At 40.2% G+C, this 20,469-nt stretch overlaps 2 protein-coding genes across 4 annotated transcripts in view; both read right to left on the minus strand.

The window, feature by feature from the left end:
- Nucleotides 1-95: 95 nt before the first annotated feature.
- zgc:198329 (uncharacterized protein LOC557409 homolog) lies at nt 96-7,971 on the minus strand. Of its 2 annotated transcripts, XM_058053116.1 has the most exons (9): nt 7,877-7,971; nt 7,179-7,457; nt 6,826-7,092; nt 6,294-6,566; nt 3,818-4,072; nt 3,625-3,733; nt 3,370-3,416; nt 3,247-3,288; nt 96-1,772 (listed from the first exon to the last, which is right to left on the minus strand). In XM_058053116.1, exons 1-9 carry the CDS (start codon nt 7,908-7,910, stop codon nt 1,567-1,569), a joined length of 1,512 nt encoding a protein of 503 aa, XP_057909099.1. In that variant the 5' UTR covers nt 7,911-7,971; the 3' UTR covers nt 96-1,566. The 2 variants fall into 2 exon arrangements, with proteins under 2 accessions (XP_057909099.1, XP_057909100.1); XM_058053117.1 differs by lacking the exon at nt 7,877-7,971 and having other exon boundaries at nt 97-1,772; nt 7,177-7,393.
- Nucleotides 7,972-9,857: 1,886 nt separating this feature from the next.
- grik5 (glutamate receptor, ionotropic, kainate 5) overlaps nt 9,858-20,469 on the minus strand; it is a 194,757-nt gene continuing 184,145 nt past the window's right edge. For both annotated transcript variants that reach the window (XM_058053106.1, XM_058053105.1), the window contains exon 25: nt 9,858-9,999. The gene's annotated coding sequence lies outside the window, so the exon portion shown is untranslated. The remainder of the gene's footprint in view (nt 10,000-20,469) is intronic.

The following is a 20,469-nucleotide window of genomic DNA, read 5'->3' on the forward strand; positions in this document are numbered from 1 at the left end:
GGGGGGGCGGGGGGGGGGGGGGGGTGCATATTGCTATACATTTACGGATGGCGCAGATTACACATGCCCGACATGCTCATGGCTAATGTTTTGTAGAAGATTAGTGTTAAAAATAAATCAGCCATTGACTACATCCATTTCTTCTTCTTTTAATATTAACAAGAACTTGTTGCTCAGCCATGATGATTCTAGTTATGATCTGTCACGGATTGGACAAGGAGTGTGACCCACCCCAGGATGCAATGGCTGTTAATAACAAAAGGGTACCTTCAGAAAGAGTCATGCAACTTCCGATGTTGTAGAATGATGCTGGTAAATGCCCAAAAAAGTGAATAGAAGCAAAGAAAGGGGATGTGACGGACGATGGACGGTAACTGAGGTAATAAACCAACTACTAGGAAGTGCTGCAGGAAGGAACTCATACCAACCGTCACTTAAATTTTTAGCTTACTAGCTGGCAAGATGACTTAGGAGAAGTCAGTCAATCTAAGACAACCTTATGATGGTTGAAGTACTGTAGCTTTCCGTGTGCAGCAATCCAGATAACTACAGGGTCAGGCAAAATGATGTGACACATTTGTAGGTTAAATAAAAGGAAAATAAAGTAAAGAAACTGTGTTTTTATTTTCGAAAAGTACATATAATGCCATTGCTTTTTGGGTTTTTTTCAGTTGCTGCCATGAATCGGATTGGTGAGGATGGCGTTTTCATTGTGGAAACTTTTATCAAAACAAACTAATCTGTAACTGCAACACAACAAGCGTTTAGTTTGCAATTCAATCTTGATCCCGTACCAGCTGGAAACACCATCTTGTTATGGGTTGTTACCTCGCACCGCCAGAACTGATTACATTTTTAAAACATAATGAAACAGAATGACATTATATGTACATTTCCAAAACAAAAACACTTTTTTGTTTTACTTTATTTTGCTTTTATTTAACCTACAAATGTGTCACAATTTTGCCTGACCCTGTCCTTCACCTAACAAATACTGTATGTGATACACAACTTAACCTACCCACTGCACTGTATAGGGAAGTAACAAATGGAGGAGTGTCCACAATGTTTTATTGTACTGTTGGTTCCCTTATTACTATTAATCCCTGTTGTATTTGATGTGGTTCCGACAAAGGGACACAAGCACTTATTGTACAGATAAAATAAGACAAATAATTACAGGTAGAGTGTTGGAATTATAAGCTTAAACTAGTCTGTGTGTATCAAATATTTAGTCTGGCCCTCCGGGTAATTTTGTTTGTCAAAAAGTTTGCCCACCACCTCAGCTGAATTGTCACGAGATTTGCAAATGTGCTCATCTGGCACCTTGTGTGACGTCACTGAAAAGTCTTGTATGATAGTTTCCAATTGTCCTACCCATCATTTGGATTTTTAGGGTGTGGATTTTATCTCGACAAAAGGTAGTCTGTCACAGCCCAAAAGATAAATTATTAACCCCTGGTCAAGTTGACTATGCAAACACTAGCCACTAACACTCCGTTGAGGCACTGAATCTCCATGACCACGAGACCAGTTTAAACATGACTAAGCGTCATGGACCTGAGGTTAGACTTGGATTTCATCGGTTTCAAAAGGCTGAGGAGCTCGCCTCTTTATCCGCTGCATGTGGACGTTGTAGGATGGAGGGGAGGACTCCGCAGTAGTAGGCTTGTTCACTCGAATCTCTGTGTATACTGATGAGTTATTCTGGGGCACAAACTGGCCTTCCTTTGCGTGGAAAAATGTCAGGTCTGCATAGTTCAAATCCTGGTCCAAAAATAGAAAGGATAAATGAATAACTACGGACTTTAACAACCTGACACAACCATAAAGAAATGTTAGCTACATACTTTTTTTTTCTGGTTCAAAGTCCTTTCTTAATCAGTACCAACACCGGTAATCACAGAGGAGACACTATCAGTCATTAATCAAGGTTGCAAAGTGCTGAATTGTCTATTTTACTTCTCACTATCTTACAATTCCACTCATGAAAGTATATGTAGTACTTGTGCAAAAAGCCACTATTCACATTTGTTAGTTTAGCAGTACAATAATAACTATAGAATGTCACACAATGAGCAGATGCCCGACTCCGGTATGTATTATTTTGCGTGTTAATAACTGTATTTGCCCCGCCCCCGCTTTTACTCATGTTTTAACTGTGTATAAACGAATGAATGTTGTATTTTAATGTATCTCTTACTTGTTTTTATTCAACTCCATTTTTCTGTAAAGTGTCTTTGAGTATTTTGAAAAGCGCTATACAAATAAAATTTATTATTATTCCTTCATTCGTTCGTTTTTTACCGCTTTTCGCAAGGGGTGCTGGAGCCTATCCCAGCTGTCTTCGGGCGAGAGGTGGGTGGCCAGCCAATCACAGGGCACATATAGACAAACAACCATTCACACTCACATTCATACCTATGGACAATTTGGAGTCACCAATTAACCTAGCATGTTTTTGGAATGTGGGAGGAAACCGCAGTACCTGGAGAAAACCCACGCATGCACGGGGAGAACATGCAAACTCCACACAAAGATGGTGGAATTGAACTCGGGTCTCTTTGCTATGAAGCCATGCGCACTGACCACTCATCCACGGTGCAGCCCATACTCTTTATCATAATTTTATGAAAAGAAAATTTACAAGGCTACACGGTGAACGAGTGGTTGGCACGCAGGCCCCACAGGGAGGAGACCCGAGTTCTAACCACTTGACCACCGTGCTGTCCTGTATTATTATTATTATTCATTCATTTTCTACCGCTTTTTCCTCACGAGGGTCGCAGGGGGTGCTGGAGTCTATCCCAGCTGTCTTCGGGTGAGAGGCGGGGTACACCCTGGACTGGTCGCCAGCCAATCACAGGGCACATATAGACAAACAACCATTCACACTCACATTCATACCTATGGACAATTTGGAGTCGCCAATTAACCTAGCATGTTTTTGGAATGTGGGAGGAAACCGGAGTACCCAGAGAAAACCCACGCATGCATAGGGAGAACATGCAAACTCCACACAGAGAGGGTGGAATTGAACCCTGGTGTCCTAGCTGTGAGGTCTGCGCGCTAACCACTCTACCACCGTGCCGCCCTGTATTATTATTATTATTATTATTTATTTGTCTTAGTTTTGACTGTAACTTTCACACAGTACTTTATAAATTGTACTATGTCTCTGTGTAACTATTTATTATGCACCGAGATGACATTTCCTTGAATAAATATACAAACTAATAATGTTTACCTCATTTCTTGTATCTGTTGTGTTGTCTTTCCTGTCACGCTCTACAAGTCACCAGAAAAAAACTTGCTTAAAATACAACACAGATTAAGTATTTGCTGTTTTAAAATGAATATCAGGCTTACCTGTTCTGGTGGTGATGTTTCCGCTGTTGGGATTTTTTGACTGTTTCCTATTTTTAAAAAAACATTCCAACATTATTAAAGCATTTATGAAGGCAACAAAAATGTAGTTATACTAGGATGTATGTATGCTAGACCAAGTAGCTCACAGAGTTGTTTTATTCACAAGAATGATGACTACATAATGTTGTTTACATAATGTTCTGCGATATATTTCTAAGATAGAAGATAGAGGCCACTGAACTTGAAGCTACTTACTGTTTATTATAAATGTAGTATCCTCCCCCGGCGGATGCTGCGCAGATAACTAAACTTGCAATTACGATTCCGGCGATACAACCAGCTGTGCACAGAGGTGGGTTCTCCTCTGTCAAGGTATGAAAACAGCAAATAAGCCATCTCTTTTGCAACGTGCTGTGATGCATTTGCACCTTTTAGTAGCCTACTTTACCTGTTACAGCCAGTCTATGCTGTGCAGATACGTTTACTCCCGTTATGTTATTTGATGCAATACATATGTAGCTTCCGCTGTCTGAAAAGTCGACATTGTTTATGACAAATATGGAAGTATTGTGTATTTCGGATTGATTCATTTGTTTCCAAGTGTAAGTGGCGGATGGAACAGACGTAGCAGAGCAGGTTAACGTTAAAGTGTGCTTCACGGTTATCTCCTTCGGGCCCGATATTTGGACAGACTCTGGTCCATCTGCAAGACAGAGAAATGTTTAGTTGTACCAGCTAGGATCATTGTACTGGATAGATATAACAATAGCCACGTTTACATGGACCCAAATATTCCAATTCAATTCGGGTTATTTGCTCAAACGGAATGAATGTAACCTTTGTATACACGTCATTCCGAAAGAAAAGTGCCAATCCGAATGAATATATAATCGGATTCACAGGGGTGGAATATTCCTTTCCCCAATCCGATTGAGGTATCTTGTAGTTGTCAGGGTACGTAACACGCGGACATCTCTCAGGTTGTGAAAATGGCGGCGAGCAGTCATCACTGGACTACAGCGGAAAGTTCATTTTTGATAGAAACTTTAAAAGAACTGAACGTAATTGCAAGACTGGACGGCCGAAACACTCGCAACTCAGATTAGGCAGTGAAGGTATATTCTCAATTTTGCTAGGTAAATATAAAAGCTAAAACAAACACATAGTCTCACAAATACAGACAAAAGATACTTATACACGCACCTACACAAAAAAAAGGACTAACATCGAGTACGCATATGACAGCCTTGCTTTACAACAAAGAAAAAGCAAAATGTTCCAGACGCCTTGATGCCCCAGCGAACAAACGAAAGCAGAAACACAATGAAAGCGGTTCAAGCAAGGGCAATGGCGAAAGCTGATTGGTCCAGGATTCCAGTCTCGAGTGTATAAAAGGCCGGGCAGGGAAAGGAAGGGTGCTTTTTTTGCAGCTGCACTGTAATAAGACCCACTTACTTGTAGGTATACAGGGACTGCAGATAAGCCCGGAAGTCTGTATTAGGTATTGTTGTCAGGAATAAACAATCTGGTTCTCATTCTATAATTTGGTTCTTTAAGATTCCCTTATGGGCGGCACGGCGGTCCAGTGGTTAGTGCACAGACCTCACAGCTCTGTGTGGAGTTTGCATGTTCTCCCCGTGCATGCGTGGGTTTTCTCCGGGTACTCCAGTTTCCTCCCAAAAACATGCTAGGTTAATTAGCGACTCCAAATTGTCCATAGGTATGAATGTGAGTGTGAATGGTTGTTTGTCTATGTGTGCGCTGTGGTTGGCTGGCGACCAGTCCAGGGTGTACCCCGCCTCTCGCCCAAAGACAGCTGGGATAGGCTCCAGCACTCCCGCGACCCTCGTGAGGAAAAGTGGTAGAAGATTCCCTTATCCGCTACTCGAAGCCCACTTAGAGTCCTCGGGGAGGATTTCTACAGCAGCCATGAATCCCTTCACCCGTCCACAAAGGAATCCTAAAATTCAGGAAAATTCACAAAGGAATCCTAAAATTCAGCTTCCACTCAACATCAGAGAACTCGTACAGAACCGCTTGCTCCCACCAATCTTTGCTGCGGACTTTCAGCTGTCGTTTTCCGCAGGATCGCTTGGGTAGCAAAAGCGTAGCAACTGTCCCAACAAACCGTGATAATCACACTCTTGTCCGCCATCTTGGATGAATCATGTGATGTTTACGTTTTACTGCACATGCCACCATTGACTATTCAGTTTCATTATAGTGGTGCATGTAGACAGGAAATTGGAATATTCCTTTTCCATGTATACACCGTTTTCTGGTACGTCATTCGGAAAGAGGAAAATCTCATGTAAACGTGGCTAGTGATGTGCCATCAAGGCCAGCAAAGCCTTCTCTGCAGGCCTAAACACTATCAGAATGTGATTACTGCTTTCTATTATGTTATATAAATCTTTATATATGCTAGATAGCAATTTAAGTATGTAAAGTACAACTTAAACAACAACTTTAAATACCATAATGAACATTATATTATATATATATATCTTAATATATTTAGTATTCATTCATTCATTCATTTTCTACCGCTTTTCCTCACGAGGGTCGCGGGGGGTGCTGGAGCCTATCCAGTCTTGGGGCGAGAGGCGGGGTACACCCTGGACTGGTCGCCAGCCAATCACAGGGCACATATAGACAAACAACCATTCACACTCACATTCATACATATGGACAATTTGGAGTCGCTAATTAACCTAGCATGTTTTTGGAATGTAGGAGGAAACCGGAGTACCCAGAGAAAACCCACGCATGCACGGGGAGAACATGCAAACTCCACACAGAGATGGTCGAGGGTGGAATCGAACAAAAGTTCATTATGGTATTTAGTTTTATGTACATTATGGTAGTATTTTCTAGCATTGTACTGTATGTAACACATCAACAGTCACACAAATGTTACCTACAATTAATGGCCATTCCGTATGCGACCTCTTCCATGTTGATCGGGTTGCTGATTCTACAGGAATATGTTCCGCTGTCAGATCTCCTCACAGCGTGGAAGGACAAGACCCTGCCCTCGTCGTGAAGCGCCATGTTGTCGTCCGGGAGCAGGGCTGAACCGCTCTTCATCCACTCTCTGTTAAAGATGGAGCCGGCAGCTTCACAGGTGAGATTCACTGGCATCCCCTCGATGGGCTGACTTGTGGACGCCACGATGGATCCGTCGGAGATGTTCTCTGTATGAATATGTTCATATGACATTGCATTAGTAATTAATTTAATTAGCCTGCGATTGAGCACTTTTAAATCTGATTAGCATGCAACATGCAAACTATTCTGTTTGATCGACAGTGCCAGACAAAAAAGTTTGGAGAAAATTAATGAATTGGATTTGAGTGTCTCCAAAACTTGGATTTGCCTCTATATGGTATATCCGCTAAATAGTTTTCCGTAGTTTTCCTGGTAGGTAGTCTACTTAAGTCAACTCAGACTTACTTAGCACATTTACAGACACAAGCTGAGATGTTTTGCGTCTTAAAGTCTTGGTGTTAAAGGCCTGACAGCTGTATTTTCCACTCTGGTTCTCCTGAATGTTCATGAGTGAGATTTCTGGTCCATTGTAAGACAGCGGCTCTCCATCCAGAGCCCAGGAAATGAGGGCGAGTGGTCTGGAGGCAGCAGAGCAGGAAAAGACGACGTTTGATCCTTCAGCGATGTATTGTTGCAATGGAGATACATTAAGATGAATATCATCCGGGCCAACTGAAAGTGGAGACAGCATATTTGAAGTATTACTGTAGTCCTCAATTATACTAGAAGTGTACAAAGTGTGTGTGTTAGTCCCACACAGCTGACGGTAAGATGCTCTGGAGCACTGGTGCTTTCGCTGACAGCATTGGATGCCAGACATGCGAACGATGCCTGGTCATAACGGGTTACACCAACAATGGTGAGAGTGGCGCCTCCGTCCGAGAGCTGAACTCTGTCGCTGGCTGTGACCTCGGAGCTGCCGTTCAGCCAGAGGAAAGAGAGGGATGATCCAGACGAAGAGCAGGACAGACGGACTGTGCTGTTGAACTCCACTAGGTCAGTGCTAGTGACTGTTAACTTTACATTAGAGACTGGAACTGGGGGAGGAGGACACAAAAATAAAAAAGATGAAAGAACTTCCAAGGGGAGGAGGGTATGCTTTTGTTTGCACGATAATGGAAAATTGACCTAAAGGAGTGAAGCAAACAGTGGCGTGTACGCTGAGGTACCATGTTTGTCATACCATGACAAACAACCATTCACACTCACATTCATACCTATGGACAATTTGGAGTCGCCAATTAACCTAGCATGTTTTTGGAATGTGGGAGGAAACCGGAGTACCCGGAGAAAACCCACGCATGCACGGGGAGAACATGCAAACTCCACACAGAGATGGCCGAGGGTGGAATCGAACAAAAGTTCATTATGGTATTTAGTTTTATGTACATTATGGTAGTATTTTCTAGCATTGTACTGTATGTAACACATCAACAGTCGTACTATTGTTACCTACAATTAATGGCCATGCCGTATGCGACCTCTTCCATGTTGATCGGGTTGCTGATTCTACAGGAATATGGTCCGCTGTCAGATCTCCTCACAGCGTGGAAGGACAAGACCCTGCCACAGAGATGGCTGAGGGTGGGATTGAACTCAGGTCTCTTAGCTGTGAGGCCTGCGCACTAACCAAATAATCCCAAATACAACAAACAGCCCAAATAAAAACATTCATTCATTCATGAATTTTCTACTGCTTATCCTCACAAGGGTCACAGCGGTGCTGGAGCCTATCCCAGCTGTCTTCGGGCGACAGGCGGGGTACACCCTGGACTGGTCGCCAGCCAATCACAGGGCACATATAGACAAACAACCATTCACACTCACATTCATACCTATGGACAATTTGGAGTCGCCAATTAACCTAGCATGTTTTTGGAATGTGGGAGGAAACCGGAGTACCCGGAGAAAACCCACGCATGCACGCGGAGAACATGCAAACTCCACACAGAGATGGCCGAGGGTGGAATTGAACTCGGGTCTCCTAGCTGTGAGGCCTGTGCGCGAACCAAATAAGCCCAAATACAACAAACAGCCCAAATAACAACAATAAGTGGATATTCTTGTCACTCACTTTGTAACCCTTAACACTCAGTACATTTTACTGCATTTAATGATGCTGGGAAATCCCATAAAATTCAGTCAAAACATATGAATTATCTTGAATGACATGGTGTTTTTGAACGCAACTCCTCATTCCTCGTAATAAAACAGTTCATGATTCAAATAATCTGCTATCAAAGGAACCATCCATGTTCTATGCTGTGTATCCTCACCACAGAATGCTGGAGCCTATCCCAGCTGACTTCAGGCAAGAATAAAATAAAGCAGTGTTAGGTAAATAGATGTTCAGACATGTGTGCCATGTCTTCATTTGATTTAAATTTTGGTGCTATTGATACATACAAATATACATGATCCTGTCCTATAAATTTGTCTTTCCTTCAATGAAAATACGGTAGAAATTGGCCTATTTCAGTCATAGTGTGACATGGTGATTAATTAATTTTTAAACCGTGATTAATCTGATTCAAATTTCTAATCATTTTGACAGCCCTAATTCTAAATAAATGTTGTAATGGTAATGGTTTTATTTCATTTGAACATGCATCAGATTACAATTGAATGCATCACATAATCAGTTCACAGTTCCACATGTCCAAAAGGAGTAGGAAGAAGCAAAGCTTATTAAATCCTACCCCTCCATCTGGTACTTTTACAATCAGTAACTGTTACATTTGTTCACTTCCTGCTTTCCTAATATAGTTTAAGGTTTTTTTTTGTTTTTTATTATTATTTTTTAAATTTTTTAAATAAATGGTTTGGTTTTATTTCCTCTTCTGTTCTTAATTTATGCCAAAATCATCACTTATTACCTTCTTTTGGCTTCACAGCTTCACATAAATTTATGCATTAAAAAAAAATAAGATCACAGTTCCGAAAAAATATGACAGAGCGAGGTGGGTTTCATTCTTGTTTCTGCAACTTCATCATGTTTTGTAGACCTGTACTTAGAATTTTAAATCAATTTTGTGTTTTGCTTGCAACATATGAATATGAATTCATGAATATGAATTTCCTGAATAATCCAAGCACATTTGTGTGTCCATAACATGCAAAAATATACTGTACGTAACCACCATAAGAGATTCTGAAGTAAAAGATTTAAGAGTTTAAATACATTCACCTCATAGCTGTGACATTTCAAATCATCCCAATTATTACTGTCATTAAACATCTGCTCACCGAGCGTCTCCAGCGTGGTGGTTCCTGTGATTTGGTCTCCGCCATCTGTTATGATGCTCACTCTGTAATCTCCGCTATCACTCAGAGCCAGGTTCCTGAGCTCGAGAGACCCGGTCTGTATGAAGAGGGTGATCCTGCCTTCATACGGCGGTTCAGTTTTGTTTATGGTAGTTGATGTTATGATGGCTTTTTCCTCGCTGTTAACGACAAAGGTCCAGGCCACAACCAGTAATGGTGTTGCTGTGGGAGTCAGTTTGGTATTGAAGCTCACTGTGCCTCCCACAGCAGCGTGCAGAGGCCCATCCGGCAGCACGCCGGATCCTTCGGTTAAACCTGGGGAAAGACATGTTTGGAATGATGAATTTTTCTTCTGGGATCTGGAAGTATAGTCGTATAATCCATGCTGAAAGTTTAAAATTATTGGAAAACGCCTGCCGACCATTAACAATTGGCACAATAAATGTGATAGCTTGTTCATAATATTAATTTCTGGTGATAACCTACAAGATCAGTACACAAATATCGAACAACCTTACCTGTAAAAACTGCAGAGACAACACAAAACACAGCAAATACGTCCATTTATTTAATCTTCCTGAGAACTGTACAGCAGCAAAATCATCTCTTAGGATTCTAATGTCCTGATAAATGTCTTCAACCAACAGCTGTATTTATGTGTGGTCATGTCCAGAAAGCAGTAGAAGACTACCTTCCTGTGCATTGTACCACAAGCTATACGCCTGAAGCAAGCGGCAATAATGCAAGCTGGATGGAACATCAGTGTGATAAATGCTGCGGAACGTCGCCCTCTTGTGTTGGTGTTCATCCAAAGACCATGTATCTTCTAGTAAGTATTTTATTTTCCATACCTATATTTTGTTTTATGCACTTTTTGAGTCATATTTGTTAGAAGTCAGGAGTAGTCAACAGCAATTTTTTTTTCGAAGCAGCTTGTCTTAATGTTTGCTGAAGCTTTAATTATTGGTCGATACGAGTAATAAGTCAACGTAAGTCAACCTCGAAAATAAGAACCACAGTAATAGTAGGTCTTTTGTAGTACTTTGTACTCTTCTAGTACCTTTTAAATGATGGTCTCATGAGGATCTCGTTGGGAACTTCATATATTTTTTAATTTAAATCAAGCAAAGTTTTTCCGCTTTAATTTTTAAAAATGGTACTCAAATTACTTTTTAATTTAATAATAATATTATAATATATTATAATATTTTAATAATTACAATTATTATATTAATAATTATTATATTAATTGTTATTATATATTATTAATTATAAAAATAATTATAATTAAAAATTATAAAAATAATACATTTATTTAATAAAAAACAATATTTTTTTCCCAAAGGATTTTTTTGAGGTAGCTCTTAATCATTTAATAATAATATTATAATATGTTATAATATTTTAATAATTACAATTATTTATATTATTAATAATAATTATATTAATTATTATATATATTAATTATAAAAATAATTATAATTAAAAATTATAAAAATAATACAACATTCATTTAATAAAAAACTATATTTTTTTCCCAATGGAATTTTTTGAGGTACCTCTTAATCATTTAATAATAATATTATATTATAATATTTTAATAATTACAATTATATTATTAATAATTATAATAATAATAATTATGATATATTATTAAATATAAAAATAATAATTATTAAAAAAATTAAAAATAATACAACATTTAATTAAAAAACATTATTTTTTTCCCAATGGAATTTTTTGAGGTACCTCTTAATCATTTTACACCACACTAAAATAGCTTCCGTATTATTAAAAGAGCACAAGAAAACCAACTGCATCGGCCTGCTATCCAGACCTTATAGTATGTTATGCAAGTTTGCAGTCTTAATAGGGGTAATAATTAAGCGTGCTGAGCAGAGAACATGTTGATATCATCTTTTCTTTATTGCAGACCATCTCCAAGGTCGCTTTCCTTTGCTGTCCAAACTTGACAATAATAAGAAGAGGAGCAGGCACAGAAATACATCATGATTTCTTTCACGTTTTTCAGGGCAACCTTCTTTATGTTGTTATCTTCAGGTCTCTGCTACATTTTCCTTGTCCTTTTGATGTGTCAGAGTCAGATACTGTAACTGATTCTATTTTTTGCAGATATTGCCTACGGAGCTGGTATAATCCCTGTCGACTCACTTCGTGGGACAGCCGGACAGAGCGTCATTTTCGAAACGTCTCTACAACCGACACCTGAACCGTTTCTGGCAATGACTTGGAGCTTCAATACTACCACCAGTATCATAACATCGACCAGTATGGATGTAGTAGGACCTGGCTACGAGGGCAGAATCAGCTTGGATAACAGTACGGGATCTCTGGTGCTCAGGAACTTGACGGAGGAAGACAGCGGGGAATATGAATTAATCATTATTCCATATGGTGCCGAGCCCATTCACGGACATGCTAGGTTGGAGGTGATAAGTGAGTATGGATCTAACACAAGTCTAATGACGACACATGCACATACAAGGAATAATATTAAAATTGTTCAATATTGTTTTAATGAAACGGGAGAATCTCTCTGAATGTTCTGAATTCCTGTTTCAATGCCAGTGTTGTAATAGAATTAGATAACACTATGTCTTCACCACCTCCTTCACTCTATTTTGCCTCAGTTTATTTCAAGACACAATTATTAGTATTGTTAGTTCTTATGACTGCAAAACTACACATTTCCACATTTGTTATATTTACTGATTTCTATTCTATTTGAGCTCAAGATGGCTGGTCTCAACCATAAACCTAAGCAAGATCAATAATAATAATGTAATTTTGTAACATAATGTTCATTCATTCATTCATTTTCTACCGCTTAAACTCACAAGGGTTGCAGGGGTGCTGGAGCCTATCCCAGCTGTCTTGGGGCGAGAGGCGGGGTACACCCTGGACTAGTCGCCAGCCAATCACAGGGCACATATAGACAAACAACCATTCACACTCACATTCATATCTATGGACAACATAGAGATGGACGGGGGTGGAATTGAACATGGGTCTCCTAGCTGCTCGTTAACCACTCGATCACCGTGCAGCCATAACATAACTGTAAGACTTTATTATGCTTTTCCCACTTTTCTGACCTATAAATGTTGTTACAATGTTGTATTAATGTGTTAAACAATGCCAAAATTTCAGATACATTTCAGGAAGTGAGCCCTGAAAGAAATTTGGAATGAGAGTTTTTTCTCATAGTGAGCCGGACTTTCTTATATGGGCGTGCCCAGGTACAAGCTGTAGGCTTGCCTTCCCCCTGCTTTGCTATTTATTGAAGATTTCACTGTATTAGAATGGAACAATGGCTTCCAGGAAATATTTGTTCTGGTTTAAGAGAATGCTAGCTTGCCTAAAGAGGCAAACATCAGGCAGTAGTGGTTGGAGTTGCAGATTCCCATCCATCCATCTATTTTCTATGATGCTTATCCTCACTAGGGTCGCAAGATTCCCAACCAGCAAGAGAAAAATATGAGACAATATGTACTGGACTCAACCCAGATCTATAATTCGGTGTCATGGTTAAAAGCTATTCGTTCTTGGGTTCAAAAATGAGTTCTACAACACAAACTTATCGTCCTGTTTGTGCACAGGTCACGTGTCCATACCCAATATGGCTTGCCCGACTGAAAACCTGATTGAAGGTAAAAGCTCTGTCAACTTAACCTGCAACGCTGACGGTGTTGTATTGGACAGAGTATGGAAGAAAGACGGCAAGCCACTGCGCCCTGGGGACAGGGTTGTTTTTTACGATGGCGGCCGAGTGTTGTCCATCAGCCCTGTGGACAGGCAAGATTCTGGCGTATTTCTCTGTAAAGTCAGCAACTCCATCAGTTTTGATACTGCCAAATGCAAACTGAAAGTCTTTTGTAAGTACTTAACGATATGTCAACTTACATTTCTGTCCTTTGATATCATCATAATGGACTTTGTCTGTTTTTTGTCTGCTTAGACGGGCCCGATGAACCGATAATCGATCAGGATCCGATTGGCGCAGAACTTGAGGACAGCGTCGTTCTACGCTGCTTGGCCGACTCCCTGCCAAAGGCTAAATTCTCATGGAAATTCAAACGTACGGTCATGTATGGTCCTGAACATTACATAGAAGAGATGCAAAAGCGCCACTTGGGGAAGTACACCTGCATGGCACATAACGAAATAACCGGTTTGGAAGCTTCTGCCGTCCACACATTGCAGGGTATTTGAACCTTCTTTCTCAATGCACATTGGCTGTATAATGTACAGCTACAAATGGAGTTATAACTAGTTTCTCTTTTGATACAGACTCTGGCACTGTCATCAGTATGTCCGTGGTGGTTTGCGCACTCCTGACGTCATTGGGACTCATGCTGCTCTAAAAGACTGCACCCCATTTTGTTTTAATTGCCAATAAGTCATCTTCATATAAGATTGATAAAATGCATGTTTACTGTTTTCAAATGCATCTTGAAACTTTGTGGTTTTGATTTGAATTAATTCCAAATACAAAAAAAAAATAGTCTTTGGTCTCGTCTTAACACCACTTGATATTTCTAGAGATACTTTGTTCTTTTTACGATCCACCCATCTACTATTGTAATACCGTGATAAAAATTCTTTAAAGCACTGATGAGGTTCTGATAATGTTTTATCAGAATAGTCACTATCATAAACGTGTGTCATATACTGTATCAAGGTTTGTTGTTGTGTTAATCAACACTTTGCTAATACCTTGATTGTTCTGTTTGTCATGTGCACGTCCACATTCTTTGCGTGTAAAATTCTGTGGAATAAATAGATACTATAGTATGTGAAGGAACAAAGTGGTTACACTGTATGTTTGCATGCTGACTACACATACACTTGCTAGCACACACATACAGTCTATTTGATAAAATTAATGTATAGAGTTAATATCAGCTGGCTTACAATGCTGTCATTGGGATAATGCCCAATTCGACTATGAAGCCCTCTAAAAAAGTTTCATCGTTTGATATACTATTCATGCTGTAATCATGCATTAACACGTACACTGATGCTAATATAATAGTTGCAGTAACTTCACATATTTTTATGATTTAAAACTTTTCTCGGCGCATCAATACACATACTTATGCTAGTTCTGTCAATAATAACAACAACAACAGCAGCGACAACAGTTACGATGTTCGCTGTCCTTGGGATGGCTGTATCTTCCAGCACAAGACGTGTGCTCTTGTCGAGTCTTTGTCGTGAAATTGAGAACTACGTATACAAGACTAGCATTGTGTTAGTCTATGAGCTAATAGTTTGTTAGCTGCTACAATAATAATATTGCTGTAGCTTGGTTAATATACAAGTCAGTTATCTAAATGGAACACTGTTGGCGTTTGAATTTTTTTGTGAGGGTTTTAGCGTCAAAATAGTGCTGAAATGCACAGAAACGGGAAATCAACGTGTTCACGTTTCACTTTTAAAACTTTTCTCGGCGCATCAATACACATACTTATGCTAGTTCTGTCAACAACAATAACAACAGCGACAACGGTTAAGATGTTCGCTGTCCTTGGGATGGCTGTATCTTCCAGCACAAGACGTGTGCTCTTGTCGAGTCTTTGTCGTGAAATTGAGAACTACGTATGCAAGACTAGCATTGTGTTAGTCTACGAGCTAATAGTTTGTTAGCTGCTACAATAATAATATTGCTGTAGCTTGGTTAATATACAAGTCAGTTTTCTAAATTGAACATTGTTGGCGTTTGAATTTTTTTGTGAGGGTTTTAGCGTCAAAATAGTGCTGAAATGCACAGAAACGGGAAATAAATGTGTTCATGTTTCACTTTTCACTTTTAAAACTTTTCTCGGCGCATCAATACACATACTTATGCTAGTTCTGTCAACAACAATAACAACAGCGACAACGGTTACGATGTTCGCTGTCCTTGGGATGGCTGTATCTTCCAGCACAAGACGTGTGCTCTTGTCGAGTCTTTGTCGTGAAATTGAGAACTACGTATACAAGACTAGCATTGTGTTAATAATAGTTTGTTAGCTGCTACAATAATAATATTGCTGTAGCTTGGTTAATATACAAGTCAGTTATTGAAATGTTTTTTTTGTGAGGCTTTTAACGTCAAAATATGTATTTCCCAAGTGCTGAAATGCACAGAAAAAGGAAATAAATGTGTTCATGATTCACATAAGGATTGTGAACGATGGGCAAAATTCCCAAAAACTGCAGTTCCCCTTTAAGTTCATCATATTGTTGGAATAATAGCTAATAGACCATATTATTAAATGCTACAATACACCACTGAAAAACACTGGTGCAGTAGTTTTATTTTAGTATGGCTGTCCAAAAAGAACCAAAACAACTACGTAAACATTGAAACGGGTATAAGCTCCTCCCCTCAATCCTGCATATTAACAACACCTCCTCTCTGAAATCAGTTATTGATACATGGAGCTTGTAGATATGACATCTGTGGTGGCGCTTATCATCCTTGGAGCCCTTTCAGGTGAGATATATAATTATGTCCGTACATAAAAAGCAATTTTTTTTTGAGCTTTGAGAGAAAACTATTTTAGTACAGTATATTGTTAATGAAGTCTGAACCAAATATATAATTTTTTATGTTCAGGATTAAGCCATGGAGCTGGTGTGTTGCCCGACAGTCTCATTGCACTCGTTGGAGAAACCGTGGTATTTAACACAACGGTGACTCCACCGCTAACACCTTTCCTGGTAATCACCTGGAATGTTATGGATACCCTTGGTACTTCTACAAATGTGATAACCTCAAGTAGCGTAAACGTGACAGCGGACGCATATAAAGACAGGATCACTCTCTTCGCTCGTACGGGATCTTTGGAGCTGAGAAACGTGACCCTGAGAGACAGCGGAGACTACAAAGTCACTATCATACCAGCTGGTGGCGCTCAACAGAGAGGAACATGTAAACTGCAGATATACGGTATTTATGGGGTATATTTAATTGGGAAGCATGCTGAAAATTATATATTATGTTTGCACAGACCTCACAGCTAGGAAACCAGGGTTCAATTCCACACCATTTCTGTGCATGCGTGGGTTTTCTCCCGGTACTCCGGTTTCCTCCCACATTCCAAAAACATGCTAGGTTAATTGGCAACTCCAAATTGTCCATAGGTATGAATGTGAGTGTGAATGGTTGTTTGTCTATATGTGCCCTGTGATTGGCTGGCGACCAGTCCAGGGTGTACCCCGCCTCTCGCCCGAAGACAGCTGGGATAGGCTCTAGCACCCCCCGCGACCCTCGTGAGGAAAAAGCGGTAGAAAATAAATGAATGAATGAATGAATGTTTGCACATACCTCACAGCTAGGAGACCAGGGTTCAATTCCACCCTGGGCCATTTCTGTGCATGTTCTCCACGTGAATGCGTGGGTTTTCTCCGGGTACTCCGGTTTCCTCCCACATTCCAAAAACATGCTAGGTTAATTGGCGACTCCAAATTGTCCATAGGTATGAATGTGAGTGTGAATGGTTGTTTGTCTATATGTGCCCTGTGATTGGCTGCCGACCAGTCCAGGCTGTACCCCGCCTCTCGCCCGAAGACAGCTGGGATAGGCTCCAGCACCCCCCGAATGAATGAATATTTACATGAATGGTGAATTTTGTCTTTCATACAAGTTAGTGTTACTGTTTTAATCACTGTAGTTGTGTAACATTAATGTGGACGTTTACACAGTATCATTTATCAGTTCATAAAAGCTGAAGAATTGATAAACTGGCAGTGATGATTTTCTAAATGACAATGTTGTGTACTGAATACAGACCATAGTCATTTCCAGACTTCCCCACTAGGTGAAGCTGCTACGCTAATTGAGCTTTCACACACAGTGTATACTCAGAAGCCATTGTAGTCATCTTACAACTATGCATATATTTTCCCTTCACAGAACCGGTCACCAATGTGGTTTTGGTTCCAAGCACCACAGAGTTACTGGAGTCCACCAGCTCAGTCACTATGACCTGCTCCTACTCGACTGGATCAGGACTTTCTTTTCTCTGGTTGAACGGAAGCTCAGAGGTCACAACCAGCGACAGAATTCAGTTCAGTGATGGACGCTCCAAGCTCACTATTGTCGGTGTGACCCGCTTTGACCAGGGACCATTTAAGTGTCACGTGTTTAATCTAGTCAGTAATGGAACAAGCAATCCAGTCAACCTCTCTATCAGCTGTAAGATATTATATATATATTATGATATTATAATTCTCTTTCCTTCTTTTTAGATGATTAATCTTCTTTTATCTTTACACCACAGATGGCCCGGAAAACATCCATCTCGATACATCACCATCACTGGAATACTACAAGAAAGGGTCAAACATCAGGCTGTTCTGCTCCGCTTCATCCAGACCTCCTGCTTTGTTTCAGTGGTTTCACAATGGAAAACCTTTGTCTGTTACCGGACCACAGCTCAGACTGCAGAACGTTCAGGAGACCCAGAGCGGGAATTACAGCTGTCATGCCTCCAATAACAAAACTCAGAAATATCAAACTCAGCTTTCAGCTATAACTATAGTGGGTATGTATGCATTTAGTTCATTCGTACACCTGGTTGTGTTGTCAAACAAAGAAATGAATGAAAATTCACAAGCTAGCATTTTGGCAACAGAGGAAAGAAATTTCAAAACAGACGATGTTGGGTTGAGATAGAAGGACAGAAGATGGATATATTTAATGACATTCGTCCATCTTCTATGCTGCTTATACTCACTAGGGTCTCCTCACTAAATGTTTGCTACTTTTTGTTTTGTCCACAGCACCAATTTCATTGGTCGAGATCAAGGCTAATGCAACAGACGTTTTGGAATTCAGTGGTTCCGTCAGTCTGTCCTGCTCCTGCACTGGCTCTTCGCTCTCCTTCCTCTGGCTTAACAGAAGTTCAGAGGTCACAGCCAGTAAGAATGTTAAAATTACCAATGGAGGCTCAGTGCTCACTATAGTCAACGTGACTCGCTATGATCAGGGACCGTTCAGGTGTCATGTGGTCAATCCAATCAGTAACGGCACCAGCAAGGCGGTCAAGCTCTCCATCAGCTGTAAGTGCCAACACTGCATAGTATTTATTCAATTTGCCTCAATGTTCTTCTTCCTTCCGTTCATGCGACAGTTGGACCAGAGAATATGAATCTGATGAAATCTCCCTCTCAAGAATACTACGATGAAGGTTCGGACATTGTACTCGTGTGCTCAGTTGTTTCTGGTCCTCCACCACTGTTCAGTTGGTTCCGAAATGGAGACCTGCTGGCCCACACTAGACCGGAGCTACAACTTATGAGAATTCAACTGCATGAAAGTGGGAACTACAGCTGTCATGCCTTCAACACCAAAACTCTGAGAAATCAAACATCAACGCCTGTCGCTATTTCTGTGAGAAGATGTAAGTTTATCACGATAACTGACTGCGATAAGTGAATTTCAATTTCAATATTTGAATTAAATATTTTTTATAGTTAAAACATAGAAAACCTGTTTCTGACTTTATAAATATTTTAACATTATTAGAGCACAGTGGACATAAAATAACACACCTGTAGTCACCTTTACGCTCCTATTATTTTTGATTACACCACATTACGCCAGCTACAGGATCACTGCAGGGACATAAGAGACAGTCACCGCGTTGTTTATTCATTAATTTTTCCCAAAAAATGCATGAGGGAGCGATGTCCGAAGCACAATGTTGTAGGAGACGACTGTATTCCTTAAAGATGAGTCCTGAAAGCAACATTGATTGCTCAAATGCTAATTGCAAGTGACGTCGGTACTGGCTAGCTAGCCTCCAAGATGCCTCCTTTTTAGCTCCACACAACTCTACTGGCTTTGTTTATTTCCTTAGCTCGTCTTTGTTACGCCCAGAGCAAAGACCAAGTATTAAAAAGTATTTCATAATAAACAAAAAGCACTCACAGAGGAGGAAAAACAAAGTACAACAAAAAACGCCAGTGACAGAAGGTCACTGGGAAGCTAAAAGTACAAACGAAAGTAGCAAATCAGGATTTATGAAGTTGCTCAACTTCTTACAGACTGTAGGCAGCAAAAATACAAGTACAAAGCCGAGAGACAAAAGTTCAGGAGTAAAAATGACATGACAAGTCAAACAATCTGACTGGCAACAGGTGTGCAAACCAGGAGAACAAGGCAGGAGACCGCTGCAGGCCAGAACAGAGACAACAGGGGGCTGCAGATCATGCCAGTCCTGCTTTTCATGAGTTGTTTTGTGTCTGCTTATGTTACCAAATATTGCTTCTGCTTTACAATTCTTACATTAGAAATCCTATGAACTAAGAGATGGCGATAACAGTTAGCTATTTGTGCATTTTCAGAAAATTATAGCAATTCACTTTCTTTTTCTTCTACTTGTAGCAGAAATCTCCAACGTGGTGATTATTCCCAGCACCACAGACATGACAGAGTTCAGCAGCTCAGTCAGTCTCTCCTGCTCCGCCAGTGGATCTTTCCCCAAGTTTGCTTGGTGGAATGGCAGTACCGAATTGACGTTTGGCGAACGGGTTCACCTCAACGATAAAGGAGATGTTGTTACCCTCATTAACGTGACCCGCTATGATGAGGGACCTTTTAGGTGTTTTGTGTTCAACAACTTCAGTAACTCTACCAGCCAGCCGATGAAACTCTCCATCAACTGTGAGTTTAAAAATTTAGTTTCCTGTTTACTTTGGTTGTATTATTGCTGCTTCATCCGATTTGTGTGTTCAACAGATGGACCAGAAGGCATTGACTTAAAGCTATCT

Source organism: Doryrhamphus excisus, chromosome 17 (genome assembly GCF_030265055.1).
Source record: "Doryrhamphus excisus isolate RoL2022-K1 chromosome 17, RoL_Dexc_1.0, whole genome shotgun sequence".
Classification (NCBI taxonomy): domain Eukaryota; kingdom Metazoa; phylum Chordata; class Actinopteri; order Syngnathiformes; family Syngnathidae; genus Doryrhamphus; species Doryrhamphus excisus.